This window comes from Numenius arquata, chromosome 16, assembly GCF_964106895.1.
Source record: "Numenius arquata chromosome 16, bNumArq3.hap1.1, whole genome shotgun sequence".
Classification (NCBI taxonomy): domain Eukaryota; kingdom Metazoa; phylum Chordata; class Aves; order Charadriiformes; family Scolopacidae; genus Numenius; species Numenius arquata.
In genome coordinates, this window is record NC_133591.1 from 12694385 (window position 1) to 12706544 (window position 12160).

Consider the following 12160-nt stretch of genomic DNA (forward strand, 5'->3'; position numbering starts at 1 on the left):
AACTTCAACTTAAGCTCAATTTTTGCAAGCTGTTTTGTTTTCTGGTATACTATTGCCAAGGCTTAGCAAGATAATTTGAAATCTCTTTTCTTGCTTGAAAGAAATCATGCTTCATATATCAGAAGGCTAAGAAAAAAAAACACGTCGCTTTGCCTAAGGTTTTAAAGTTGATGCTAAGTTGACTCGAAATCAACCAAGTTGATTTTGCACTTGACTTAGAAGAATAGTTTTCATCAAAACCAACATACTTATATCCATGTTTGAAATACAGCGAAGTGATAAAGCAGATGAGGGTAGTGGGAAGGAGATTTTGCAAGCAAAACGTGCTTGTTTTCTGCCAAGTTTTCACGAAAGATCTACAAGTATGGCTAAAACCACTTAAGAGAGTGGGTATTTCTCTCAAGTGTGCTCATGCAGCCCTTTAAGTTGTTCCAGGCAGGAGGATCCCATGCGCTTGGTGCAGGAAGAACTTCACCCACAGCTGTAAGCACACAGCAGTGTGTTATTGGGCAAAAACCCGTGGCTGAAATAAGAGACACCATATTCGCGTGAAGATACTTGGAATTACTCTAACAGCCAGAAATACTGGGAAATTTCTTTACAACACCAGCATTAATTCATCTGTTTGAGTAAATACTCTTGATCTTTTCTGTGCTGAATCAGAATGACGAGTGGTTAGGAAGGGTTTGGCCTTACCCAAAAGTTAACTGGTTTTGGCTTTCTCGAACACATCGGAGGAGGAGTGTGTGCTGTGAAAAGTCTCAGTGTGTCAGCTCCCTTCAGTAGTTCCTGTGCTCTGTTGGGTCACCCAACATCATTTCTCTTTGAAAGTCACTGCATGCATCATGGAATGTCTTTCACTAATACATTGCTTGAAAGTGCTCGTCCTCTCAAGCAGCTGAAAGAAGGATTTACCACATTTAGCTTCTATTGTATTCTAAGCTTTTAACTGTCACTAATTTTTTTTGTCCCCAAAATGGGAAATGGTTGGAGGTACTGGCATTTCAACAACTCTTTTAAGACTGAGACTTTCAAGTTTTCCGTCCTTAACATGCAGAAATGAGGCTGGTGCCAACCCAGACAAGTAGAGCTCTTTCCAAAACTGAGTTTTCAGCTTCTGGTCACTGTCCCAGTGTCACACAGGCTGCAGAAAAGTAGAATTTTGCCGACTGAGTAATATTCATTGTAAAACTAAAATCTTGTGCAGTGAAAGGAAGGTTTTTGTTTGGTTGGTTTTTTTTTTTTCAATTGAGATAAATTCCAGAATAAAGCCTCTTCTTGAAAATGGAAATTGAAATAGCTGTTTGAGAATATCAATGTTGTATGGGTTTTGTGGGTTAAATTACAAAGATTTTGATATACCTGTTTGTTTGTTTCTTTGGAAAACATTTTTCCATAGGTTTGTTTGTTTCTTTGGAAAACATTTTTCCATAGGTTTGTTTGTTTCTTTGGAAAACATTTTTCCATAGGTTTATCTAACCCTGTTTTTACTGCAATTCCAATAAAACTGTGTTTTGTGTGTTCTCAGTAGGTGCAGTATTGGGCCTTTGCATATCAATAGAGACAGCAAGCACAGTAAGGGCCGAGGGAGGAACAGAGGGTATGGACAGATAGATGAAGTCAGGAAAAAGTGTCATAGTAGTTTTCTGGTAAATCTTACTACGAGGACGATGTCTCTGAAGTGTAGGAGCTTGCCAGTGTGCAGTACAGGAGAAAAAAAGCCTGCATTTGCCAAAGGCACAGCTCACTCCATGGGGAGGTAGAAAACTGAAACTTTTTTCAATCTATTTCTTTCTCCCTTCTCCAGGCTACAAATTCCCACACTAATGAGGTGGTGGCAGTCAAGAAAATGTCCTATAGTGGAAAGCAAACGAATGAGGTAAGAGGAATAAAGTCAATTCTGCATGCAGAAACTGTTGCAACCATAATATAAATGAACAGTGAAATTAGCTGCATATTTCATTTGACATCAGCAGACCAGCTTTTTAATGCTGTAGTTGTTGCTCGCTACCGTAGGAAGCGTGGAGGTTTGTGGAGGGAAAATGAGTTTATGCAAATTTTGACAAATAATTCAGTTTAAGGGAACGGGAATTTAGAATGCTTCTAGGGGCGCTATTCCAGTAATAAGTGCATTAAGAGCATGATGGCTACTGGAACCATAATCACAGTTCTTTGAGGTGTCACCTGAAATGCGTAGCTGACTTGAAACACTTTTCAGGATCTATAATTTGAAATTGCATAGACCTTCTCCTCAGAATATCAGTCTCGCTTCAACTGTTGCTTGTTAGTTGCTCCTCTTCTTTCTTTGTGTTGTGATGCTTTGGACTTGGGTTGTTCATTCGCGTCGGTGGGTTCATGTGCAGTAAAGAACGTGTTTGTTAGGAGCAAACGGGGGTGTTTTAAACTCCTTTTTCCTTGGTTACCTGTTGCTCTTCCACACGTGCTGAGGTCTTCCAAATGTCACTTGCCTCATGCTGTGGCGCAGAAGGAAGCCAACAGCGAACTGTTACTGTCTGTGGCATGTACTGTAGGTGGTGGTGTCTCTTCTGGGGCAGATGGGTTTTGTACTAAGTTTGAGACCACTGGACAGTTCAATAAGAGAAACAGTAGCAATACTTTAAATAAAATATATTGCAGATAAAATAAGGAGGAAAAAAAAAGTATTTCAATCTTCAAACTATTTAAATATGTATTGGGGAGGTCTTAATGCAATAGAGATCCAGACAACTTCAGTTGTGTACAGTTGTGCTTTTGACTCTTACTGTCTTCACATTTTATGGCTGCTTTTCAGACTGTGCTTACAGTGTGTGGCTTATGAGGGTATGTAGGGAATTAAGCAGATAAATGTATTTGTACCTTTTTTCTTTTTTTTTTTTTAATTAGAAATGGCAGGATATCATCAAAGAAGTCAAGTTTCTACAACAGCTGAAGCACCCCAACACCATAGAGTATAAGGGCTGTTACCTGAAAGAGCATACGGCGTGGGTGAGTGAGTGATGTGGCGTTTAGCGGGCTTTGTGAACAGAAAATGTATGGTACAGTAATCAAATATTCAGTACACGCAGTGTATTTACGTGCAGCCATATTCATCCTGTGCTGCCTGTAGTACCTTTCATCTGAAGAAGCTTCCAGGTAATTTAAAGGAAATAGTTATTTAGGACATTGGGATAAATCCCTGCTTCTCCAAGGCAGGCCTCTGTGTTCCTGCAAATTAAACAATTATTATGGAACATCCTCTACAGGATCTCCCTACAAACTTCTCAGTGCCTAAATCTTTACAACAATGAAATATCTGGACATTGCTGGGATGTTCTGAGCCTTTTATTTTGTTCATGGCTTATTGCATTTCTTGCAGCTTAGGGTTTTACTTGCTTCTATGGTTTCTCAGCCATTCCAGTAGTAGCTGTGGGGGAGTGTCTACCTTATTATTTAAACATGTTTGTTTTTTTTTTCTTGCAGTTGGTTATGGAGTACTGTTTAGGATCAGCCTCTGATTTGCTAGAGGGTAAGTTTTCTATAGTCTCTCTTTTTTTTTTTTCCTTTTTGCTAGTGCCACTTCTGAGTATAGCAGGAGGCTGTTTTCTCACAGATGGGTATTTTGCAGATGGTAGGGGTGGTCTGTCTGTCCTGCTCCATTCTGTAGCTGGTGTTCACGACACCAAGGGTGAGCTGAGACTTTCCCAGGAGGCCAGTGCTATGCATAGTTGGCATGTACGTTTATATATTGTAAAATGAAGGTATAAATCACAGAATGATATGGGGTTGGAAGGGACCTCTGGAGATCACCTAGTCCAACCCTCCTGCCAGAGAAGGTCCTCCTACAGCAGGCTGCACAGGAATGTGTCCAGGTGGCTTTTGAACATCTCCAGAGAAGGAGACTCCACCATCTCCCTGGGCAGCCTCTTCCAGGGCTCTGCCACTCCCAAAGTGAAGAAGTTCCTCCTCATGTTTAGATGAAACTTCTTACGTTCAAGTTTGTGCCTGTTACCTCTTGTCCTGTCACTGGGCACCGTTGGAAAAAGACTGGCCCCTTCCTCTTGACACCCACCCTTTAAGTATTTATAGGCATTGATCAGACCCCCCATCAGTCGTCTTTCCAGACTAAAAGGACCCAAGTCCCTCAGCCTTTCCTCTTAAGAGAGATACTCCAGGCCCCTCATCATCTTTGTAGCCCTCTGCTGTACCCTCTGCAGCAGTTCCCTGTCCTTCTTGAACTGGGGAGCCCAGAACTGGACCCAGTACTCCAGATGGGGCCTCCCCAGGGCAGAGCAGAGGGGCAGGATGACCTTCCTCGACCTGCTGGTCACACTCTTCCTGATGCACCCCAGCATGCCATTGGCCTTCTTGGCCACAAGGGCACATTGCTGGCTCATGGTCATCCTGTTGTTCACTAGGACTCCCAGGTCTTTTTCCTCAGAGCTGCTTTCCAGCAGGTCAGCCCCTAAATGTATATAGCTATGTTCCTGCGGTTTGTGCCTTCTTGATGACTGAAGCAGACTGCCTGTTTGCTGAATATCCATAACTACAACCTGCAGAGATCACCTTTGTCCTTGTCTTGCAGTTGGTAGGAATAGTCACAGATGCTTTCGTAGAACAGGAGACTGATATGACCTCAAAACTAGAACAGCAGCACCTGCAGAGGAACAGGGAATCTAAGCCTAACTTCACAAAACCTAGTACTCTTTGTGGGCCGTATCTTTTGTATCTAAGACACGGTCAGCCAAGGGCACATGCTGGTCATATTTAGGGATCTATGGAATGTGCTTTGGGGTGTCTTTATAGCTGGTATTCCTCATTTTCCTGGGTTTTGTCTATTGGGGAAAAAAGTGGCAAGTTTTCCTTGCTAAGGACCAAATGAGTATTTCAAATACATTTGGCAAGCTGCACTCAGACATCTCTCCTGGTGTTAACAGTAGCTTGTTGGCTCTAGCAGAAATGGGAAGAAAAATACGGTTTCCTGTGACATGAAGTACATGCACAGACTACGCATAGACAAAGAGCTGCTAATGGCCATCAGGCCATAGGAGACCAGTGCGATGAAGATGATGTCCACCTCATAGCTTCCCTTTAAAAGTGCTTTCTCAGGAAAAGCTCCCACTTACCCTCTTATGTTTTTTCTTGATTTTTTTTTTTTTTTTCTTCCCCCTAGTTCACAAGAAACCACTTCAGGAAGTGGAGATTGCTGCCATCACCCACGGTGCCTTGCAGGGGCTGGCCTACCTGCACTCTCACTGTAAGATTCATAGGTAAGGCCAGAGCTCGGGGCTGCTTGGGTGTCCTTCCATCTTCTGCTGTCTGGAGTCTCAAAATGGCTTTGCTGTGTTTAACCAACTTTGGTAAAGGTTATTCTACCAAAACTTTCTCTACTGGATATATCGGTACTTCTAATGCCAAGGTCGATGTATAAATAAAAGCTGTTGGCTGTGAAGGAGTGCATTTTTTTTTTTGGTTGAAATAATTTTATGTGGCTATATCCTGTGCTGAATCTTCTTCCCTGTTAGCAATTTTTCTTTGCAGACCCTGCTAACGGAGAATATACCTGAATGTTGGCAGTAAACACTGAGAGGAAAATACCAACGTAAATTTACCAAATAAAGTGGGGAGATAGAGGTAGACTATTTTTAAGACTAGAGAGTGTGAGAATTTTTTACATATGAGTAAGGAAAACTTTATACTTTCATAAATCAGTCAATGAAAGCATAAGTCAGGGGTAAAACCACCTTAGGAGAAATTGGAGCACACAGGCAGAGGAAGATTTTGTAACATGCTTGTGGATGCAGCATGGATCTGTCTTTCATAATGTGGTATTTTTCAGGAGTTTGGATTTTTTTTTTTGACTCATTTGTCAACAATGTTGCATGTTCTCATTTTATGTTTTTTTTTTTTTTTTTCTAATTTTGGGTACTACTGGTATGTCAGGGACTTGTGAAATGGGTGAGAACTAGATTAGTGTAATGAGTGGGGAGTCATCAGAATGAAGCAGCTTGAGGCTGATTTATGGGGCTAAAAGCCTCATTGTAGTCTCCTGGCAAGCTTTGCACAGAAAATCAGTGTATCTGAGGCTGAGACAGTGAGGGATTTTTACAGAGACAGGAATTATTTGTCACTTGTTAGAATAACTATTTGGGGCATATCTACACATGGTTATTAAATCATATCTAAGTAAAATATTAATTAAAGCATGAATGCCAATTTATTAAATGAAAATAAGATGAACACCCCTTTGCATATAGGCCTGTATTTGAGCATAAAAATACCTCTTCTGAAATATTTTGTGTGCTTTCAAAGTGCATTGAATTCTTAGTTATAGTAAATGACTTGCTGTATGGATACTATTGAGAATTAGTTTTTCTCGATACTCATTAAGACTTTGTAACATGGTGCAAATTATTGTGTTGTAAATTCAGCGGTTTCACTTACTGAACATGAGCCTCTGTGTGTGAGCTTTCTGTTGGTGTGCTTATTGCATAGCAAGAACAAAGCTGGTTATTTCTCTTTCAAACCTGGAAAAAGTTACTTTGCTGTTGGAAGTTACTGCTAGAAGCACCGTGCAGGTCTTTCCTATCTAGCTGGGTTTTTTTTAGCAGGAGATATTCTGCCTTATAACTTCTGAGATAGGAAGGCAAGTCTTCTCTCCCAGAAGAGGACCATCAAGAGATTTCTAGTTTTCTGATAGATGTTGTACCTTAAAAAGGAGAGGTGACAGAGTGCCGTTTCCTGGCTTGATTGCTCGGCAATGAGGAGTGCTGTGCTGATGGACACAGCTACAGGGGAGCCAAACCCCCGTGCTCGTCTCTGCTAGGACAAGTTCCAGTGGTGCCGAGGAAACTAAAGCAAATGCAGAGTGAAGGGATCAAAGCTGGCAGGTGGGACAGCTGTGGTTTCCCTGTCCCACAGCAAGGAAGGCACGACGAGCGTGACCTAGAATGGAGGGACACCTTGTGGAGATGCAGGACAAAGCAAGTCTCTCATCTCACCTCCTGAGATCTCTGAGCATCTCTGCTGCCAGTTAGTTCTAACCTCACACGCTGTGGGGTGGCAAAGGATGAGATGATTTTCTGTTTAATTGCAGGCACGAGGCAAACCTAAGTTAGCAAATACGTTTGATACCTAACGTGGCCGCCAAGTCCCCTGTTGACTGTTGTATGTTGAAGGTCACAGTGGAGATGATGGCAAAGAGAACAGCCTCGGCTGGCTCTTTTGTACTTTGGAGGTGTGTGTTCTTGCACATATGAGACATCTTAAGCCCTTGTCCTCCAGCAGAAGTGACAGATGTGTAGCCCCAAAACATGAAGACACATCAGGGTGTGTTTCTGAGTATCACGTACTAGTTTTGAAGTGATACTGTCCTGGGAATGGGAGAATAGAGGTTCTGACTCCACCTCTGCCGCTGAAATACTGGAAGTGAATTTCTGTCTCTGTGGTTCTCTCTACCCCAGCTTTGCCTGTCCTGGGGGCTGCCCCGTGGAGACCAAGGCATCTCACCAGCGCTTGCGTCACGCTAAATTTAAAGAATCTTTCAGCTTGCCTGTGCTCTGGGTCTACAGTGATACTGGAGTTGTATTTGATGCACAAATCATTATGCTTCAACTGTTGGACAGTCATTCAGTGTATGCTTTTTCTGTGCAGCAAATACAAGATAGCCTTGTTTCCCTTCCCATTTATCTAATTAGCTTAGTTTTTGGAATCGGAGTTTGATTGTGTTTGACAGTCCTCAGTAGCTTGTTTGTGTTGGAGGTCTAATGCTACCGGTAAGTGGCTTTGGTGTTTAAGGACTTAATATTTGAACACCAGATAAGGAAAGCTGATATTTTCTCGATGCGTTTCTTGTATAAAAAACATGATATTTTTTGAAGACATGGCAAAGAGACATTGCAGACCCTATGGTATATACAGCCTGGCTGATGGGGATCCCTTACACCTGCCCCATTTACATTGAGGGTCTGCTTTTGCAAAAGCAAATAGCTTTGCCCGTGTAAAGGCATCTGCTGCATATCTAATGTGCAGTTTTCCCATTGTCATTGAAGTGCTCTATCAGGGTTTTAAGGAACTTTCATTATATTGTGATTTTCAGCTGGCAATGTGTAAGTAGACCGGAATTTCTTAAAGCAGTCCTCCTCCTTTTCTGTCAGATGGGTGGAAGAAAAAAAATATTTCAGGTATAACAGACAAGTCTGCCAAATTCCTAGGTATAAAAGTAAATGGTGCTTAGGTGAGTTCTTCCCCAACTTTGAACAGGGTCTTTGCCGAGTGCCTTGGAAGGTATGCAAATTGAGTTAACCTTTCTCAGCATTTCATGGGCAGTTAATTTGGAATTAACCCACTTACTGCTGGACTTCAGAAATTTATGGTACCAAAGGTGTTGAATGTGTCTTGGGTATGCAGTGCTTTTGTATTGCAGTACCTTCATCAGGGTTAATCTCCTAAATGTATGGATTATCACAGAGTTGTAGGAAGGATAAGGTAAGGGAGCCTGGGGCATTTGAAAGATGAAAATAACATATGTGGTATTGTTTAAGGTGTCACAGCTGGGTATTAGGATACATCTCTCCTGGATCTCAGTTTGGAGCCTCAGCCTTGCAGCCATGGCTCATCTCCTCTTCTTGTCCCTCACTCCCTGCCCTTTCTGGGTGCAGCCAGATTTCCATTCCCAAAAAAGCCACATATTTGATTTCTCTTGCTTTCCATAATAGTAGATTTCTAAATATTCTCAGGTTTTTATGAATGTTTAATTGAGAAAACGTTAGTGGACTTCTGTGTGTTTGTAAATTTTTGAAAGTGATTCTACTGTAACCAGAAGTATACTTTTCTTTTTTTCTTTTAAAGGGATATTAAAGCTGGAAATATTCTTCTAACAGAACCAGGTCAAGTGAAACTAGCTGACTTTGGGTCTGCATCTATAGTCTCCCCTGCCAATTCTTTCGTGGGGACGCCTTACTGGTGAGTAAAGCCTGCAATACTTCAGGCCTTTAATAAGCCTGCTCTCTTCCTCCAGCGTTTCACAATCTGAAAATAATACCTGGCATAAAAATCTTTTATTAACCAAGAGGTTTTCTTAAAATCCCTGTGTCCAGCCGTCCAGGAAATGCGTTCTTTCTCGGTGCCCATGAGTAGAGGTAGGCTGTGCAGTGCTTTGAAATGATGACACCAGTTAATGTTTTGACTCTTATAATGCCATTGGCTTAAAAATTATTAACGCTTGCCATAGGTACTGGAACTAAGGCAGCCACATGGAGCAAGGGAATCCTGCTAAGCTGGCCATGCAGACTGGGAGTCACACAGCTACTTAAAGTCTGTTTTGAAGAAACTTGTTTAAGGGTCACTTGAGTTGCTTGGCATTCCTAACAGAGTGGACCAGCATAGCTTTATGCTCCACTTATTTTTGTGGCAGAGGCCCCGGGCATTGATGGGAGGTCACCCATCGCCCAACCTCTGAACAAGTCCGTTTGGCAGGAAGCCTGCTTCATCTTTGAAGAGCAGAAGTTAAACAGGCTGAATTTTTGCAGGCTGGGCCCGCTGCTTCTTTTTCCTCCACTCATCCATTTATGCTGGACCACTGTATTTCCCTACTCTTCCGGATTTCCCTGTTCCTTTCATAGCTAAGTTCACAGGCTGCCTCTACCTGCTTGGAAATTCTCCTGGTGTGCCAGGAGAAACCCCCCATCTCTGGTGAGAGTGCAAGCTGTGCCTTTAGGACTCTCCCAGCCCTTGCTGTCTGCCTGCAGGTACAATGCCTTGGAGATTGGTGTGGGTCTCCCACGTGCCAGCATGTTGCGCTAACAGCAAGATGATCAGGTTGGCCTCTTAATTTACTTTCCTTTCTTAAATTGCCTCTTGGAAGAGCTGCTAGTGCAGGCAAGCATCATTTCATTTCAGCATGGCTTTCCTCAGCTCCATGCTGGCTCTTTGAGTTCTGGTCCCCTGTGCTGCTGAAGATAACGAAGCTGTCTCATTTCAAGCTGTGTGCCAAGAGTCACGATTTGTATCCCCTAACCTGCATGTTTTGCATTGTGGTTGGTAGGATGGCACCAGAGGTGATCCTCGCTATGGACGAGGGACAGTATGATGGAAAGGTGGATGTCTGGTCTCTTGGGATCACGTGTATTGAGTTAGGTGAGTAAATACTTGGCAGCTGAGATGAATAATTAACTGTCTGCAATATTTATTAGGAAGTCCTGAAAAAAATGGAAGATCCTTATTCCACATAAGTTTGGATTTTTTTCTTTAAGAAGCCTGACTTGGAAACCACTGACAGTTGAGTTAAATCTCTTACTCACTGGTAGATCAGGAACAATCCACTGCTGTGCTTTAATGTTAATCTGGTGTGCTCAGTTATTCCCTCAGTAAGTAGAGGATTCTAGTCTTGTGTGAGAAGAAACTATGGTTTCTAGTCTGTATTTTTCAAGCTGGATTTTGAGACAGTTATGTCAAGGGACCTGGTGTCCTAAGAATTGTGCCAGAAGGGACCTACATTTAATTTTCAATTCTTCTTACTTCCCCACTCTCTGAAACAAAAATCTTCAATCTCAGCTGAAAGTTTGTGACACGAATCAACGTGGACAGGTTCTTTACATGAGAAGAAAAGGGTTTGCACTGCAAAGGGCAAATGATACGCAGCCACACAGCCTGAAGCAGATGTAGATGTGATGGCAGGTATACAGAGCACACGTGTGCACTTTGAGTTTGAACATTGACATTGCATGCGCTGGGTAGATTATTTGTGAAGATGCTCCTGATACGGATTATTATTTGACAGCAGGACATCAAGAACTTACTGTGAGGGCAAGTTCACTGAAAACGTTATTTATAAATGTTTAATCAGCAGAAATATAGATGAGATAACGAAAAGGGGGACAGAATGGGAAGAAATGTTGACTCCAATATGGAGATGGTAATGGTGTAAATGACTAGTAACTGCCAGTGTTGTATTTCATGTGCCAGCACTAAAGCCTTGCTGACATAATCTGTATTTTGGTATAAAGAATGCAAAAATCAGAAGTTCTAGACTTCTGTTCTTCCACACGGTCACTTTTTTTTTTTAAAGTTTGAGCTTTGCTTTTGCATGATTTGGTATCTGAACATGGGGTCAGGTAGTGGTGGGAGGAAGGCTCTTGCTAAGCACCTCTTGTGTGGAATTTAGACTAATTACGGCCTCTCAAGAAGTAAATCACAGTGGTAGAACAGATACTACACTACCCTATGTGGGCACTGAGTCTTGATACTAGAATTTCTATGGAGCTTTTCAGTCAAGAACCTGAGTTTGGATTTTTTAATATTACTCTTTTGAGAAGTAATAAACTTTTTTAAAGTTTGAGCTTTGCCTTTGCATGATTCCATAGCTGAGCATGGGGTCAGGTAGCAGTGGGAGGAAATCTCTGTCTGAGCACCACTTGGTTTTCTTTGAATGCTGATGGCTTAATTTCTTGTGTACGAGAAAGTAAGTAGTGTTTAAAGGAGAGAAAATGCGGTGGTTTGCATGCATGCTGCATGTGAAGGGCAGGTGATTGCTCTGACCTGACGCGAACTTAAAACTCTGGGCATCATGGGTTGATTGCCATGACTGACCCTAGGTGGTGGTGAAAACTGGCCTTTCTCAATTTCTGTGTGAGATCTGCTGTGCTCCTAGAAGGTCAGGGGCTGGTAGGAAGGCGTCCTCTCGGTGCGAGGACTTGGAAGAATTTTAGTTAGGGGGAGTTAATGACACATCTGGCAAGTGAATTTGGCAAACTGTCATGCTTGCAGGTGGCTGCCAGTGGCAGATGAAACGGGCAGCCACCCTTTTCCCTTAATGCAGATGCTACAGCAGGGCATCAAAGATCTATAGGGATTAACACATACATTTCCTAGCCCTGACATGCTATATGTCTAAGCTGTGTTTTAGTCAGCTGCTGCTGATTTTACCGTGGCACGTCTGGTGTGAAATGTTGCAGATAAGGTAAAATTTACTGGAAAATTTACCTTATAATTTGCATCCTGTTCTCTTTGGATTTCGTCATCCCCTCTTCAGGTGAATAACAGCTTTCCTTGCGTGATTGTCCTGGTCTAACCTAGAATATTAAAATAATACCTTAAACGTGTTGAGGACAGTAATGAACTATTGATTTACCAGTGAAAACCCTGCTCATACTTCCGTATCTTTCTCCTTTTCTTTCCAGACTGC

The 12160-nt window shown here is 42.2% G+C and overlaps 1 protein-coding gene across 3 annotated transcripts in view; it reads left to right on the top strand.

Annotated features, from left to right (window-relative positions):
- The window catches only part of TAOK3 (TAO kinase 3), a 94227-nt gene that overhangs the window by 45272 nt on the left and 36795 nt on the right, over positions 1 to 12160 (top strand). For all 3 annotated transcript variants that reach the window (XM_074159845.1, XM_074159843.1, XM_074159844.1), the window contains 6 exons: positions 1808 to 1879; positions 2884 to 2985; positions 3460 to 3505; positions 5150 to 5246; positions 8827 to 8940; positions 10022 to 10113. In XM_074159845.1, the coding sequence (XP_074015946.1) occupies positions 1808 to 1879; positions 2884 to 2985; positions 3460 to 3505; positions 5150 to 5246; positions 8827 to 8940; positions 10022 to 10113 (523 nt within the window). The remainder of the gene's footprint in view (positions 1 to 1807; positions 1880 to 2883; positions 2986 to 3459; positions 3506 to 5149; positions 5247 to 8826; positions 8941 to 10021; positions 10114 to 12160) is intronic.